Source organism: Dama dama, chromosome 28 (genome assembly GCF_033118175.1).
Source record: "Dama dama isolate Ldn47 chromosome 28, ASM3311817v1, whole genome shotgun sequence".
Taxonomy (NCBI): Eukaryota; Metazoa; Chordata; class Mammalia; order Artiodactyla; family Cervidae; genus Dama; species Dama dama.
The window spans coordinates 61,221,136-61,238,619 of NC_083708.1; the positions used below are offsets into that span (position 1 = coordinate 61,221,136).

Sequence of the window (17,484 nt, forward strand, 5' to 3'; positions counted from 1 at the left end):
GATAATAGGAGTGTACTGTTTTTATCCTGTTTCTGCTGTTTATATTTTTAAAGTTTTTACAATGAAAATTTATTGCTTTTCAAATAACAATGATACTAAAATTTAAGACAGTGGTAGAGGATTTAAAGCAGGCATTTTAGAGCTGCCATCTGTTCTTTTGCCATATTCCTCTGTGGTAAATGTGTTTGCTATGCAACCTAGCAAGTATTTTGGTTTCACTCTTAGATTTAGATACGGAAAAAAAAAAAAACACCAAAACCTTATAGTTATATGTTTTAAAAACATATAGCTCAATCAGAAAAGTAGAACACTCTTTCTTTTCAGTTCTTCCTCTTCTCAGTTTGTTTTGTTGTTGTTGTTTTTTAATATTTACAATTTTATTTGACTGCTCCTAGTCTTAGTCGTGGCATGTGGGATTTAGTTCCTTGACCAGGGATCGAAACTGGGCCTCCTGCATTAGGATCAATGAGTCTTAGCCTCTCAGGGAAATCTCTTAGTCTCTCTTCTCTGTCCACTTATTGGAGTTAATATTAGGCTTATAGTCATGAAGTATTTCCAGTTGTTTTATATGTGAATTGGTGTGTTTGAATTGTGTATTTGGAATCTTTTTATTTTAGAAAAGTTCTGTGGCGTGTACCCTGATCCAAATTCAGGTTGGTTCTGAAAACTGTACCCTGCTAAAGGAATAAAACCCACAATAAGGAGATTATAGAAAGAAACTGTACCCTGCTAAAAGAGTAAAACCCACAACAAGGAGGTTATAGAAAGATAAAAAACAAAGTGTCCCGCTCCTTGCCTTTCCCCTGGGTTTTGAGTCTGTACTTGTCCTTACGTGGTTTTCTCTGCCATTGTCCATCTGACACAGTGCTATCCTTCTGTTGGTCTTTCTCTGAGACTTTTCTTTTAGATTTAGAGTTGAGTAAAGATCGTTTATCTCCATAATTTAAAATCCTAGATCAACCAAAGTTGATTGTTTCCCAACAGTATTTTTCCTTTTTGGTACTAAAATTTTCAGAGTTGACCCTATCTGAGAAAACATGTTCATGGTTTTTAAATTTTGTTTTTAAGTTTATATAGCATTGGCAAAATGCTGCATCTCCCCCCATGAGATAGTGGATATTTTTTTTAGCAGGATTTTGTCTAATAAAATCCCATCAATTTAAAAATAATCTCATGATAATTTTTGGAAGCTTTTTTGCTGGTGTAGATGGCTAAGTAGATCTTTGTCAACAACAGGTGATAATATTGTGGATATTAATAAACTCAAGTTGTTTGGTCTTGTCTTCTGACTTTTGAAAGCAGGTCTCTAACTTTGTCAAAATTATTTAAGGGATAATGCCCACATCTCTACAAGGCAGCATTGTGAATCTGAACTTGCCAGTGTAAACTATAAGGTTTTTAAAATAATAGCAGGGTATAGTAATAACTTTCATATATATTAATTTCAGGCACATTTCCTGATGCTCAGCTTCCTTCTAAGAGGATCATTGGCCCTAAAAATTATGAGTTCTTAAAGTCTAAGAGAGAAGAGTTCCAGGAGTATCTGCAGGTATGGCACCAACTTAATTTAAAACATCCTCTAGTTTGTCTGTTTTCTGCTTTGCCTCACAAGTAACCTGTCAATGTGGATTTCTAGAATTCTTTTATTAAAAAAATTTTTTCCCATGTAGAAATGAATTATTGTCAAGAGTGTGCTTTTTAAAAAAAGATGGATAACCAGTGAAATACCAGTTATTTTCTTAGAGGAAATAAGTCTTATATTGTTGTTGTGGGAAGTTAAAGAGGGAGAGAGAGAAAGTGAGAGAGAGGAAGAAAGAAAAAGTTTGATGTAAAAGAGTAAATGCATTCTAAGAATACTAGGTTGTTTTTGTTATTTTTTTCTTAGTTTTTGTTTGATTTTTGTGCTTAGCACTTTCTGAACTCTGGAATTTTCCCCTCCTATTTTATTTCTCAACTTTTTTGTTGTTGTTGCAATCATAGATGTTTTTCCAGCTACTTGGAATCTTCTGACTCTCTACCATTCACCACTTGGAATTGAATTCCGTTTTTCTCAGTGTGTACATTGTGTTGTATAAACAATGTAATTGATATTTCCATTATTGGTACCGTTGTACATTGTGTTGTATAAACAATGTAATTGATATTTCCATTATTGGTACCGTCTGCTTTAAAGTTACTTACTTGAGACTTGGCTAAAATTAAAGACCATTTTTCTTTAATCAAGTGATTAAGACCAAAGAATGGATGATTTTGTTTTATTTTAAAAAATCTCCTTTATTTGGACATGCAGTTTTGTAATTTTAATTCTTAAGTTAAATTTGGATGCCTTTTAGTAACCATAAAAAGGACTTTTTTTAAAGGGGTATTTACATTTTATTTTCTGTATTTGAACCAATGAATACTTCAATCCAGAAAGTATTTTTTATTTAATTTTTTGGTGGTAGGAAAATTAAAATATGAAATATGCATTAACTACTGTATGCACATACTGAACACAGCATGTGCTAGTGTTAGCCTGTTTCTTTGTTGATATCATTAGCCTGTTGTTTGAACCAACTAATTCTTTCTAAGAACAAGAGAAACTCTTTCTAGAAGAAATACTTTCCAGTAATATGGAGTTAAATGTTGCAGTACTGGTATTTCATTTATATAGATTTCTGCTCATAAGAGTTTTGTAACTGTTTCGTAGTTACAGAACTGAATATTAGGTCAGACTGGGTTAAATTTGGCTTTAAAACGTCAGTTTTATCTTGTAAGAAAATAGTGTTGCAAGAAGATCAGACAACAGAGTCCAAGTTATTTCACATTTCCACATTTAGTTCTTTGCAAAACCCTTTATACCAACTTCCTTTAATTATCAAGAAAGATGTATGATATTGTAATACTTGTACCATAGTTGAGAAACTGAGAAATAATATTAGCTAATGTTTAATCTTCTTTCCTGTGTGTCAGGTACTGAGTTAAAATGCTTTATCTAACAATACTAGAAGTAAGTAGTGTTATCTTCATTCTACACCTCAGGAAACTGACTCTTAGGCAATATAGGAACTTCTCTCGGGACACCTACTGAGCAAAGGAAGAGCAGAATTCAAACCCTTTCATGTCTGACTGTAGGGTTAGGGGTAAGACTGTAGGGGTCTTACCTGCTCTGTGGTCATCTTTTTATAAATGTGTCTTGTTATTCTGAATATAAAACAGCTTTTGAAGATTTAAAATTGTTCTTGGTTTAAAAAATCATTTTAATGTCATTTTCGTGACTCTTCTAGATTTTTAAAACTGTTTCCCTCCCCCCCTTCCTTTTTTTTCTCTGTTTTTGTTCATCAAGAAACTTCTGCAACATCCAGAATTGAGTAATAGCCAACTTCTGGCAGATTTTCTTTCTCCCAATGGTGGGGAAACACAGTTTCTTGATAAGATACTACCAGATGTAAATCTTGGTAAGTCAATTTAAAGAATCATATAGAGGATGATAAACTGTAAGGACAAAAAGCAGCATTTTCAGGTTAATTTTGAAAAGTAATTTATATAGTGCAGCTCTGTATGAAGCTCTGAAGGACTTCTTATATACTATTAATGGGAATATAAATTGGAAAACCACTTGTAACTTTTTAAAAATGGAGTATAGTCTATAAAAATACTGAATGATTGTGTTGTACATTTGAAAGTAGTATAATATTGTAAATCAATGAAAAATAATTGTAAATATCATAAAGTCAGTTAAAGGAAAAAGGAAAACCACTTGGGAAACCAGTTTGGTATAAGATTGAATGATCTAGCAGTTCGTCTCTGAGATATACTCTAGAAAATCTTATATTTATATTTAAGAATGTTCTTAGCAGCATTGTTTATGGTATTGGGTTGGCCAAAACTGGAAATAATACAGATGTTTATCAGCAATAGAGTAGACGGATAAATTATAGTAGCTTCACAAAATGACTACTTAGAGCAATGAATACCTATAGCATGTAGCTGCTTGGAATGGTGTGGGTAAAAGCAAAGTCACAAAATAATGTATGCAGCATGATTCCTTTATAAAGTTTAATTCAGACTAAGCAATAAAATAAGCTGGAAAAGTTTGGATAAAAGTGTTAAAGATCATAATGGAAGAAAAGCAATATTTCTAATTACATTTTGTATAGTGTCATTTTTAAGTATGTGCTTTAAAGCTGTGCTTTGTCATTTAGTCATTTGTCATTAGACAAATTTCCTGTGTCTCCTGCATTGCAGGCAGATTCTTTACTTACTGAGCCATTGGGGAAGCCCCATTTTAAGAGAGTGTGTGCATGTGTGTGTGCACACACACACACACACACACACACACACACATATATATAAAACCTAAGGAATAAATTAAATATTACAAGTGAGCCAATTTGGCTTTCATCTAGATCTCTCCAAATTAGTACGTATAACTCAGGCAGAATATTTAGTGTGTGTCTTACTGAGAGAAGATGCAAGAATATTTTGTATTTTGTTATATGTAACGGCTGTTGTTGCTGTTTAATCCCTACGTTGTGTCCAACTCTTTTGCTGCCCCATGATCTGTAGCCCGCCAGGCTCCTCTGTCCATGAGGTTCTCCAGGCGGGAAGACTGGAGTGGGTTGCCATGTCCTTCTCCAGGGGGCCTTCCCGACCGAAAACCTCCTGCACTGGCAGTTGGATTCTTAGCAGTGAACCACCAGGGAGGCCGTATATGATGTTCAAGAGCAAGGATGGGGAGACCTGTTTACTGACTCAGCTTGAGTGAAGGAGAAGAAATGATCAAATATGAGCCAGATTCCTGTTCATATAGCTGGACGAATGCTGTTTGTTGCTGAGATGTGGAATAAGCTTAGAGTGGTTCTAAACCTGGGCTTCCCTGGTGGCTTGGTCAGTAAGGAATCCATCAGCAACTGGGGAGACCCAGGTTCGATCCCTGGGTTGGGAAGAGCCCCTGGAGGAGGGCATGGCAACCCATTCCAGTGTTCTTGCTTGGAGAATACCCGTGGACAGAGCAGCCTGGTGGGCTACAGTCCATGGGGTCACAGAGTCAGACACAACTGAGCGACTAAGTACAGCACAGTTCTAAACTTACACTGAGGTTATGGAATCCAGTTGAGTTTCATAAAGGTTTATAAAGGAGTAGAGGCAGCAGAAAGCTTGGAATAGAGATCGTATGTTGTTTGAAATCAGATTGAGTAAAAACTTTGGCTCAGGAAGAGCATGTGGAGGAGAGAAGCACAGGATGAAACACCGTGATTTAAAGAACTTTGGAAATTCTGAGGCAAGGAAGTAATTTTGGGGGTACCAAAGGAGAGATAGCCAGGCAGGAGATTTGGAGGTTTTCATATTGTAAAACAGTCTCTGCTTTAGTTTTCATTAGTACGCCTTTTGTTACTGCCATTAGAATCTGCTTTTTCTCCAAACTGTACTGAAAGAAATTTAAGTTATATTAATCAACTTTGATGCATTTTGACAGCCATTTGTAAATGCTTGAGAAAAATCACGTTTGATATTTTATAATAAAGGAACCTGGAGATAAGATCAAGACAATATTCGGGCAAACTGGATTAGAATATATAAATTAGTCTAAAATCAAGAATACAGACCATTCAAATAGCCAATTTAAATGTTGTAGCAGTGTTTAGATATTTTTTTCCTTTTGATTAAATGCAAAAGTTAGATACATTTATATATTCACCATTGCTTAATGTCTTTTGAGAACATTTCTTGTGGACAATTACATATGTACATAACATTAGAGAAATTTGTATAATGAACTCTTCATCCCTTCAAAAGTCACCACACTTGGCTTGTTCCAGTCCTTTGAAAGGTTGTCACTGAGCTGTGGAAGATCCAGAGGAGAATTCAGTCTGGGGCCAGTAATGAGGCTTGATCACTCAGAGCTTTTGTGAAATAAAGTTTGATTGAAGTACAGAAGAGATAGAGAAAGCTTCTGACATAGACATCAGAAGGGGGCAGAAAGAGTGCCCCCTGCGAGTCTTTCGCCGGATGATATAAGCTACTAGCAGGCTGCTAGTTAGAGAAAGGAAATGTCTCAAAACTCAGAGAATGGCACCAGGCCCCTTACCCACAACATGCATTTTGGGATAACATTGGCACAAGGTGAGTTGTCCTGGGCCGTAAAATGATTGACATGGATCTTGAAGAAAGGCCCATTTCCAAGCCAGTACAGTCTCGTTAACGAAGCCTAAGAGAACAGTTGCATGACTAAAGCATACTGGTTTGTCAAGTGGGCTCTGTGTCTTAGGGGAACCCACTCGAAGACAGAGTCTAGGGTAAATACATAGTTCATTAACATAGCTTAAGACAAACATTTCCATAAGAAATTTCCATTGGTTAGCTCAAGGTTTAAGAGTTAAGTTCAGGTGGAAGCAGGTGTTGTCATGGCAGCACAGAATTATAAAAGAAACCTCTTTTTAAATTTGTATAGAGAAGGGGAAAGAAATCTAACACTTGTTGGTTTCCTCCTGCTGCTTTAGAGAGAGAGAAAAAGTGTCTGACACTTGCAGCCTGTTTCCTCTGTTTGGAGACCCTGGCCTTCCTGCCTGTTTCCCTTTCATTCCCCCCTTTGCTTTTAGGAGAATTATGTTGCCTAGGGAAAGGGGCGTTGCTCTCATTCTGTAACTGCTTCCGAGCTGATAAGGGGCGTCATCCCTAAATTAGCGAGGCAGCATATTCTCCTAACACTCATACTGAGGGTCTCTGATCCAGGGACCCCAAGCAGTAGTTGAAGGAAGCTGCTGCAGTGGCAGGAGTCTGAGCAACCATTTGTAACTTAAAAGCCTTCGTGCAGCTGGAAACAAACCCAGCTACGCAGTTACAGATGCAGGGAGCAAACAGAAAAAAAAACCCAGAACGATCAGGATTATTGCAGTTAGGATAGTTTTCCACCATGGGGAACTAGCTAACATCTCCTAAAGTGAGGCAATTGAAGTTTCAAGAGTATCCATAGCCTTAATTATCCTGTTCCAGTGTTTAGTAAAGTGAGTAACATTAGTGCTCACATCAGGTACATATGTACAGCACTGGGTGTGAATAATGACACAAGTCCCTCCCTGTGCAGCTGTCAGAATATCTAAGGCCAATCTGTTTTGTTAAACCACCTTTCTAATTTGTATTTGTTCATCAGTAAGAGCTGAAGTAGCTTTTTGAGAATCTTGTAAAGCCTGCTGAGTGAAGTTAGTTGGGGCATCCCCTTGTAGCATGACATCTGTAGTTCCCAGAGAGTGAACAAATACTGCAGCCAAAGAATCATTCAGGGAAAGCGGACCTTGCCCAGCGAGTTCTAAGGTGTGGTAAATTGGCAGGCTTCTCTGGAAGCTCTGAAAATACAAAGCTGTGAGTAAAAACTAGACCTAGGGTGCATCTCCCTATATCCAGCCGGGGGAAGCCATGCCCAGAGGTAAGAGCTGCATATCCCCTAGGTCCCATTTGGAGCAAGCCAGCGTGACTGATATCTCCAGTCCCAATTAGTGCCTGGCCAGGCAAAGGGAGGACCTGAACTGGGCTTGGAAAACGCGGGAATGATTACATTGCATGTTTCCTGCAGCAAAAATCCCAGTTGTTTCCAATCATTATAATTAAGTTGTTGGCTGACTTCTGGGCATGATTCTGTTTGTTCCAGCATATGGGAGCGCTAGATATTAGATGTCCCTTTCCAGGAGTTGGCCATATAACCTCATCCCATGTTTGATAAACGTCAGGTAAAAAGCCACAGATCTAGACTCATTTACCTTCTTATGTGTAGCAAAATAGTCATTAAACCAAGACAATGTATAATCAAAATTAAAAGTCACATTGTGTTCATAGTTAAAGTACAAAGTGTTGCACCAGTCCATTTTAGGATTGTTAGGTGTCATCAGATCAAGAAGAGGCATCACAGGTGATGTTGTTGTGGAAGGTATTTGCAGACTTGGAGAAAGTCCTTTCCTTGAAGTGGAGATGCCCACCACGGGAAGCCTTCCACTGATGAACAGGGGAGTGCTCCACAGACCCAGCAGTTAGACCGATTGTGCAATGCGGTGTAGGAGTGAGCCCAGGACAGGAAGGCATTGTCTTGAGGATCAGATGGCAGACTCAGGATTTTTGGAGTCAGCAGGAGCAGGCGCTCGTAGATTATCAGGCCCATCTGAAAAGTACAAAGTCAGGGCATAGAAAGTAAAGACATAAAATGACCTCACTTAGTTCTGGTCAGGGTGCCACCTCTTGAGTGTAAAGTACCCATGAATCAATTCCTGGCACTTGACAGCCGTGGGAGAACAAAGAATAAGCTGGTAAGGGCCTTCCCAGAGGGGCTCGAGGGATGGGCCCCCAGACCCCAGTGTTTTTATCAGGACCTCAGTTCCTGGCTCAGATAGAGGCTTACTTGACTCAGAGGCTGGGTAAGGAGTCACTTTCTGGAGTTCCGTTAATGCCTGTTGGAAAGCTGAGAGTTACATAATTAGTTAATTCCAAGGCTTTAGGAAGACTTTTCCATTGAGCATTTTCAGGAATTATTAATCATCCATCCTTGGACTGTAATCATCATTTATCAGTAATCTTAGCTCCACTTTTCTCACATCTTTCTAACTCTTCCTCAGTATCTTGTGGTTTTTCCTGTTCCATAGGACTTGTCAGGATCACAGGGCGTCTGCAGTGAAGGGGTTTCATTAAGCGCAGCCTTTTTTGGCTTGACACTCTGGGCTTCTTTACTCCCTTCCCTGCTGTGTCTTTTGCAATGCCTAACGGCTACTTCTTTAGGACAATATATAGCAGTTAAAAGTCTCTCAATCTCTCTGAAATGCTTAATAGGCTCTCCTGTTGCCATTTTAAATTGTCTTTCTTTCCATATTGCAGCATAAGCATGTAAAGTCAAATAAGCATACTTAGAATCAGTGTATATATTTACTCGCTGCCCTTTGCTTAACTCTAGAACTTGGGTCAGAGCCACAAGCTCCACTAGCTGAGCACTCATTCCCTGGGGGAGAGATTTCACTTCTAAAACCTGTTCAGTCATCACCATCGCATAACCTGCTTTACGACTCTCATCCTGAACAAAAGAACTGCTATCTAAATATTTCTGTGTCAGGATTGTCTAATGGGGTATCCATCAGATCTTCCGGAGCTGCATTGTTTTAAGTTAGAAATTGGGAACATCCATGGTTGATTCATATCAATGTATGACAAAACCCACTGGAAAAAAATAATAATAATAATAAAAAAAAAATAAAAAAAAAAAAAAAGAAATTGGGAACAATCGTGATCAGGTGTTTCATTTTCCTTTTCAGGAAGGAAAGTGGCAGGACTTAAATTTCCACAGAATTTAAGCTTAGTTATTGGTCCTTCTAACAACGATGACTGATATTTAAGAAAGCCTACTGTCTGTCATCCAAGTATTAACCTTAGAGTTTAAGAATACACTCCTATAGGCTGCTGATAAGGCCTTTGGGGTTGTGTCAAAATTCCCAAGGCCATACCTTTTCTTTCAGTGACAGATTAAGTTCTGACCCTGTGGGCAAGCTCAAAGCAGGAGCTTGCAGGAGAGCAGTCTGAAGAGCCCTAAAAAGCCTTTGAATATCTGGAGACCAAACCAGTTTGTCGGTTTGGGCCTGCTGAGTTTCAGTTATAAGTTTATATAAAGGCTGGGCAAGTTCCCCATGACCTGGAATCCAAATGCAGCAGTAGCCTGTGATTCCTAAAAATCCTCTCAGTTGTCTTAAAGTCATAGGTAGTTCAGTTCAATTCAGCTCAGCCGTGTCCTACTCTTTGCGATCTCATGAACTGCAGCACACCAGGCATCCCTGTCCGTCACCAACTTCCGGAGTTTACCCATACTCATGTCCACTGAGTCGGTGATGCCATCCAGCTGTCTCATCTTCTGTCGTCCCCTTCTCCTCCTGCCTTCAATCTTTCCCAGCATCAGGGTCTTTTCCAATGAGTCAGTTCCTCGCATCAGGTGGCCAAAGTATTGGACCTTCAGCTTCAACATCAGTCCTTCCAATGAACACCCAGGACTGATCTCCTTTTGGATGGACTGGTTGGATCTCCTTGCAGTCAAGGGACTCTCAAGAGTCTTCTCCAATACCACAGTTCAAAAGCATCAATTCGTTGGCGCTCAGGTTTTTTTATTGTCCAATTCTCACATCCATATATGACTACTGGAAAAACCATAGCCTTAACTAGACAGACCTTTGTTGGCAAAGTAATGTCTCTGCTTTTTAATATGCTGTTTAGGTTGGTCATAACTTTCCTTCCAAGGAGTAAGTGTCTTTTGATTTCATGGCTGCAATCACCATCTGCAGTGATTTTGGAGCGGCCAAAAATAAATTCAGCCACTGTTTCCACTGTCTCCCCATCTATTTGCCATGAAGTGATGGGACCTGATGCCATGATCTTAGATACCATGATCTTAGTTTTCTGAATGTTGTGCTTTAAGGCAACTTTTCCACTCTCCTCTTTCACTTTCATCAAGAGGCTCTTTAGCTCTTCTTCCCTTTCTGCCATAAGGGTGGTGTCATCTGCATATCTGAGGTTATTGATATTTCTCCCAGCAGTCTTGATTCCAGCTTGTGCTTCATCCAGCCTAACGTTTCTCATGATGTACTCTACATATAAGTTAAATAAGCAGGTGACAATATATAGCCTTGACGTACTCCTTTTCTTATTTGGAACCAGTCTGTTGTTCCATGTCAGTTCTAACTGTTGCTTCCTAACCTGCATGCAGTTTTCTCAAGAGGCAAGTCAGATGGTTTGGTATTCCCATCTCTTTAAGAATATTCCACAGTTTGTGGTGATCCACACAGTCAAAGGTTTTGGCCTAGTCAATAAAGCAGAAGTAGGTGTTTTTCTGGAACTCTCTTGCTTTTTTGATGATCCAGCAGATGTTGGCAGTTTGATCTGTGATTCCTCTGCCTTTTGTAAAACCAGCTGGAACATCTGGAAGTTCATGGTTCATGTATTGCTGAAGCCTGGCTTGGAGAATTTTGAGCATTACTTTACTAGCGTGTGAGATGAGTGCAATTGTGCGATAGTTTGAGCATTCTTTGGCATTGCCTTTCTTTGGGATTGGAATGAAAACTGACCTTTTTCCAGTCCTGTGGGCACTGCTGAGTTTTCCACACTTGCTGGCGTATTGACTGCAACACTTTCACAGCATCAGCTTTTAGGACTTGAAATAGCTCAATTGTAATTCCATCACCTCCACTAGCTTTGTTCATTGTGATGCTTCCTAAGGCCCATTTGACTTCGCATCCAGGATGTCTGGCTCTAGGTGAGTGATCATACCATCGTGATTATCTGGGTTGTGAATATCTGGGTCATAGGTAGAGGATGATTTAATATACGTTTAACTCAGAAGCAAACTTCAAATCAATGACTGAAAAATATTTGTCTCGTTCAGGAATTTCAGACAATAGAGTATAAGGATTAGGCACCACAGGGTGTAAAGGAACTACAGCCTCATGTATTATTCATAAATCTTGAGCTAGTCTCCATTTACCATTTGATTTCTTTATACCCAAAGTAGGAGTGTTGCAAGGACTCTTATGGGGAATTAATAGCCCCTGCTCCTTTAAATTCTCAATGATGGGTTTTAACCCTTCCTTAACATCAGGTTTCAGTGGATACTGCTTCTTGTGTGGGAATAAGTGCGGGTCTTTGAGCTTCACAATTGCAAGAATAGCATTTGTACTCGACCCACAGATTTTCCATCAGCCCATACTCTAGGATTTACTTTTTGTTTAATTAATGGGAGAGAAAGGGAGGGTTCCATATTCATGAAAACAGAGGCGTGGACCTTGCTCAGTATATCACTCCCTAAAAGGGGTGAGGGAGACTGGCACAATCAGAAACTCGTGTGAAAATAGCACAGAGTCCTAGTTGCACCTTAGAGGATGACTGAAATAATAATGTTTGGCTCATCCAGACAGTCCCATTACGGAAGCAGACTGGGGAGAAAGTGGGCCGGGGCTTCAGTAAGCCCAGAGTATGTTGCCCCAGTGTCCAAAAGCAAATTGACAGATTGGCCCTCCCACAGTTATTAATACCCAGAGTTCCTCAGGTATAATTAGGACAGGAGCTTGTCTGGGGACCCCTGGCATCTTCAGTCCTGATTGTCTTGAGAGTCCGACCCCTGAAACCTACGCTTCTGGTGTGGTCCCTTGCAGATCGGACATGGAGCTGGGAGTGACTTAGATGCTTGAGGGCAATCCTGCTTGAGGTGCCCCTCCTTTGCACAGTAATAGCAAGCCTGTCCCTTTTCACCTGGGTCCCTCTGGGCATTTTTCTCAGGCTGTTTAACAATGGTTCTGACAGCTCTTACAAGGGCTTCCACCGGTTCCTTTGTCTTTGCCTTTCTTTTCCTCATATTCCCTGCCACAATAGACTGTCCGAGGCAATTGCAACAGATTATTTAAAGACTGATTTGGTCCATATGCCTTTTTTAATAGCTTACAGTGGATATCTGGAGCCGACTGAGTGAGAAATCTATCTTTTAAGATCATTCTTCCCTCTTCACTTTTGGGATCAATCTCAGTGAATCTGCGAAGGGCTTCCCTCAGTCTATCTAGGAATTTACCTTCCTTCCCTTCCTGTTCTGTGTTTGCCAGTTTGGCATAGTTTGAAGTCTTAGCACATGCTTGCCTGAGTCCTTCAAGGATACATCTGACAAAATGACTCTGACCCCACCTCCCTTAGCCACCCTATAGTCCCAGCCTGGTTCTGTAGTTAGGACCACCTGATTCCTGGTGGGGAGCTCGGCTAGCTCATCCTCCGTCTTCCCTACTGATTCATTACCAAGCCATTCATCTCCACAGGCAACTGCTTTCCCCAAAACTTGGGGTTTTGAGTCGGGAGTTAGTGTTTGTCCCAGGATATATATCACATCCTTCCAAGTAAGATTGTAAAGCAGAGTAACACTCTTAAAAGCTCTAATATATTTTTCTGGGTCCTCTAAATAATCTCTCAGATCCTCCGTGATTCTTTGTATTTCTTGATAAGGGCTTATTAACTCTTATAGCCTGATTATTTCTCCTGGTGGATGCTTCATGAAGAGGCAACAGCTTGTGTGGCTGTTCCTCGGCCTCTCTGGCTTCTCTGTGCAAATAATCCCAGGGATAGGTTGGAGGAACCTGTTTTTTTTTTAATCTCTTTTTCTCGTGTCCTCCCTCTCATCCTGTATTTCACCCTTAGTTTTGCCGTCTGAGCTTCTCTTACTTGGATTGAGTCTCTGTGGAAACCAGTGTATTCTAAGTTTGTTCTGAGACAGGGCTTGTTTGGGTCTCTACTCGGGCAGTTTGAGTCTCAGTTTGGGTTTTTACTGAGACCAGGGCAACTTGAATTTCATTTTCAGCTTTTGCCAAGACCAAGGCAACCCTTCTGGTCGGGGGTTCCCTGACTTGCAGTTTGGTCAGTTGGAGCCCCAGATACGGGGGCAAAGTAGGAGCACAGGAGGGAGCTGAAGGTTTCGTATCCAAATCTACATATGCCCTTAGGACATAAGTCTGGCATGTCTCGCAGAGAGAAAAAGGGTAACACATATGCTACTTCTACCCATTTCCCTTGTGTTCTACAGAACTGTTGTAGCTACATGTTCTGGGAAACACACTCACTCAGAAGGACAATGCAGATAGTGGAGTGCAGTTTATTATACCATCAGGCCCAAGGCAGAGTCTCCTCTTAGCCAAGGACCCCAGCCACTTTTTGTGAAAACCTTATATACCCTAAGTGTACGTGCTCAAACCTACCTCCCCAAATTCTCTGAAACTAGTCTGAACAAAGGAAAAGAAAGATACAGTCAAATTTAACCCGTGATTCATACGCCTTAAGCATAATAGAATTTATGATTCTGTTCGGTTACACAGATAATTAGGTTATTCTTTTAGGCGATGGAGAGTCTAGGTATGCGCCCTGGGGCTCTTCCATCCAGGGAGGTCTGGTTTTCCAGTTGGTATGTCGTTTCCATAGATAATGGGCATAGAGCTCAAAGTCCACAGTCCAGCCCAAGATGGGAGTCCTGCTTTCAAGATGGAGCCCGTTCTGTCTGTTTCCTTTTTCAGAACCAGTCTAAACTGTAAAACAGTATCATAATTAAGAGACTCTCTGACCGGCCACCATTCACCATCCTCCAGTGGATACCGTGGCCATGCAGTTTCACATCGGAAGATCAGGCGTGTCTTCTTTAAGCCCGGGGGATTAAATATAGCCCAGTTTTTCAGGATACACTTCAAAGGAGTGAGGCTAGAATTGTTAGCTCCCATCTGTAAGAGAGGAAAAAAGCAACCAGCGCCATCCTTCTACCGGAGGGGTCCCTCCCTGCTCTAGATGTGGGTGTAGACAGCCTTTACACTGAAGCTTTCCTTCCCTGGTCAGATGTAGTCTGTCCCTTACTATCCCAGGCTCCGTAGTTGTCCCTCCCAGTTCTCCCTCTGAGGCGGGGTGGAGATGCACCAGAGGTAGACCTGATGGCATCCCAGACTAGTGTCCAGCTCTTCACCATTAAAACCTTGCTTGCCTCTGATGCCACCCGGGGTGCAATCAGAGTAACCTTCCGGAGTGGCTCCCAAGTTAAGACCTCTGGGGGAAACACTTGTCTCCCGAGTGCCTGCGCACGATCCTGGATATATTCCTGACCATAGTAAGACCGGTACAGACATAAAACCAAGGTGTTCCTTCCAAGTGTCACTGCACCAGTATAAGCGATAGCAAGACAGATGGTGAAGCGCTGCCCAGTGAGGAAAAAGTGATTTTTGTCCTCAAGGGTTTCGGGCCAGTCCTTCCAGTTCATCCCCACAGATTCCACAGAAACAGTATCTAAGGAGTTGGGACAAAAGCCACCGGAGAGCCTCCTCTGGTCCCCTGAGAGCTAGCGTTACCAAAGGAAGAAGCCCTCTGTGCTTCCTGCCTGAGTAACCTTTAGCCTGAGAAGTGCTCTTGGAGCGAGAGCACCATCCAGCTTCCGAACTTTCGACTCCTAGCAAGTCTAGGCGCTTCCTGACTGCCAGTCTAAGTTTGGAACCTAAGTAACAGTACGCATAGATCACAAGTCCTTTGAAAGTCTGTGATCTGATAGATTAGGTTAGTGATTCTAATTCCCAAGAAGTTATGAAATGGTCAAAGAGACTGGAAAGTTTGGCCGAGAAAGGAGAGTTCGGTGCACGCGCTTCGTCCGTCTCTGGCTGCTCCCCTTGCAGGGAGGTTGGGTGTCTCTTGGCATTGGCAGGTTGGTATAAACTCCCGACAAGGCTCCCCTTTTTGGGGCTGCCTTCAGTCTATTACGAGGCACCTTGAAACAGCAGAGCAGAGCTCCTCATTTGCTTCATGCGGGGCGTGTCATTCATTCACACAGGCACACCGTAGAGTTAGTGAAGTTCAGCAGAAAACGCGCTTGTGGGGAACAAAGAATCAGAGCTCCAAGCATCCTTACCTTGTTTCGAAGAATCCCAGACTAGCCCTCAAGATGAAAGGTTGTCGCTGAGCTGTGGGAAACGCTGGGATTCTTGGCCTCCGGAGGAGAGGAATTCAATTCGGGGCCAGTGACGAGAGCTTTCGTGTTACAAAGTATAAAAGAGATAAAGCTTCTGACATAGACATCAGAAGGGGGCAGAAAGAGTGCCCCCTGCGAGTCTTTCGCCGGATGATATAAGCTACTAGCAGGCTGCTAGTTAGAGAAAGGAAATGTCTCAAAACTCAGAGAATGGCACCAGGCCCCTTACCCACAACATGCATTTTGGGATAACATTGGCACAAGGTGAGTTGTCCTGGGCCATAAAATGATTGACATGGATCTTGAAGAAAGGCCCATTTCCAAGCCAGTACAGTCTCTTTAACGAAGCCTAAGAGAACAGTTGCATGACTAAAGCATACTGGTTTGTCAAGTGGGCTCTGTGTCTTAGGGGAACCCACTCGAAGACAGAGTCTAGGGTAAATACATAGTTCATTAACATAGCTTAAGACAAACATTTCCATAAGAAATTTCCATTGGTTAGCTCAAGGTTTGAGAAGAGTTAAGTTCAGGTGGAAGCAGGTGTTGTCATGGCAGCACAGAATTGTAAAAGAAACCTCTTTTTAAATTTGTATAGAGAAGGGGAAAGAAATCTAACACTTGTTGGTTTCCTCCTGCTGCTTTAGAGAGAGCGTAAAAGTGTCTGACACTTGCAGCCTATTTCCTCTGTTTAGAGACCCCTGGCCTTCCTGCCTGTTACCCTCTCACCTTCCCTTACCTCCCACCCTACTGGATTATTTTGAAGTATCCCAATTGCTGTATCTGGAAACAGTTAAGAATACCATGTTTATTATAAATTTTTGTTAAGTGTGAAATGGTTCATTTTGCTTTTTACTTGGCTGTTTGGTATTTAAAATTAGCTAGTGAAGTATTCATACAAGCAATTATGAGATATATTTTACTTTCTTAAAATTAATATCTTATTTTTAATTGCAGGGAAAATTATAAAATCTGTTCCTGGAAAACTAATGAAAGAGGTGAATATGGGCATTCTATAAAATGATAGTTATAAACTTTTAAATATTAGTAAATTTTAATTGTCTATATGATACTGAAAATCATAATCTTTATTTTTTTATTTTTATACCATGGTTTCCACAGAAAGGTCAACATTTGGAACCTTTCATCATGAATTTCATTAATTCTTGTGAATCTCCAAAGCCTAAACCGAGTAAACCGGAACTGACCATTCTCAGCCCTACTTCAGAAAATAATAAGAAGGTACCATGCATTGTCTCAGAGAGCCATTAAGTTTGAAATTGTCCTACTTATGACTTTTCTTTTAAAGGAAGAATTCTGTGTTGATGAAATGGATGGAACTGTGTGTCTTTGTGTGGAAATCAGTTGTAAAGGATAAGGAGGGTATTGTAGGTAGTTGCTTGGTTCTTTGCTTTAATGGGTAAATGTTTCTTAAGAATCTGTAGTTGTCAGCTCCTGCCATTTATCTGTTGGGGAATTTTTTAAAGTGGTTTTCTTAGGTGGTTAATCACCAACTTCCAGTAATCTGGGAATTAATTTCTATAATGTATTTGTTTTTATTTGATGGTATTCTTAGGTAGTTAGGTTAGGGAAAAGGAGTCCAGAATGGTGGTGGCTAAAAGACCTGGAAGGGAAAAGCCCGCGAAAATAGAACAAAGGAAGGTCCGAGGACCGGAGTGAGAACCTCATGTAAAACAAGCAGCACTCCTGGCTGGCCCAATTTACATAGGACAGGCCCAGGGAGAGAAAAACATATAAGAAGAGGAGCCAAAGCTCTCTTTTCTCTCTCTCTCTCCCACGCACTGGGGCAATCTTCTCTTCGCGCGTCTTGGGTCGACGTGTCCTCACACCTTGAAGATGGATTTTCCTGTTCTCTGTTATAAAAGTTGTTGGTGGCTGTCTGGATCATCTCATCTAAAGAGACAGCAGGGTCCTGCTGCTGTAGCTGTTGTAACTTAATTCTGATATCTGATGCACATTGGGACAGGAATTTGTCCTTTAAAATCACCTGTCCCTCATAAGAG

The 17,484-nt window shown here is 40.8% G+C and overlaps 1 protein-coding gene across 5 annotated transcripts in view; it reads left to right on the forward strand.

Moving 5' to 3' along the window:
• Positions 1–17,484, forward strand: part of SNX14 (sorting nexin 14) — a 74,619-nt gene that overhangs the window by 45,644 nt on the left and 11,491 nt on the right. For all 5 annotated transcript variants that reach the window (XM_061131471.1, XM_061131473.1, XM_061131472.1 and 2 more), the window contains 4 exons: positions 1,449–1,549; positions 3,326–3,437; positions 16,418–16,458; positions 16,583–16,702. In XM_061131471.1, coding sequence (XP_060987454.1) covers positions 1,449–1,549; positions 3,326–3,437; positions 16,418–16,458; positions 16,583–16,702 — 374 coding nt within the window. The remainder of the gene's footprint in view (positions 1–1,448; positions 1,550–3,325; positions 3,438–16,417; positions 16,459–16,582; positions 16,703–17,484) is intronic.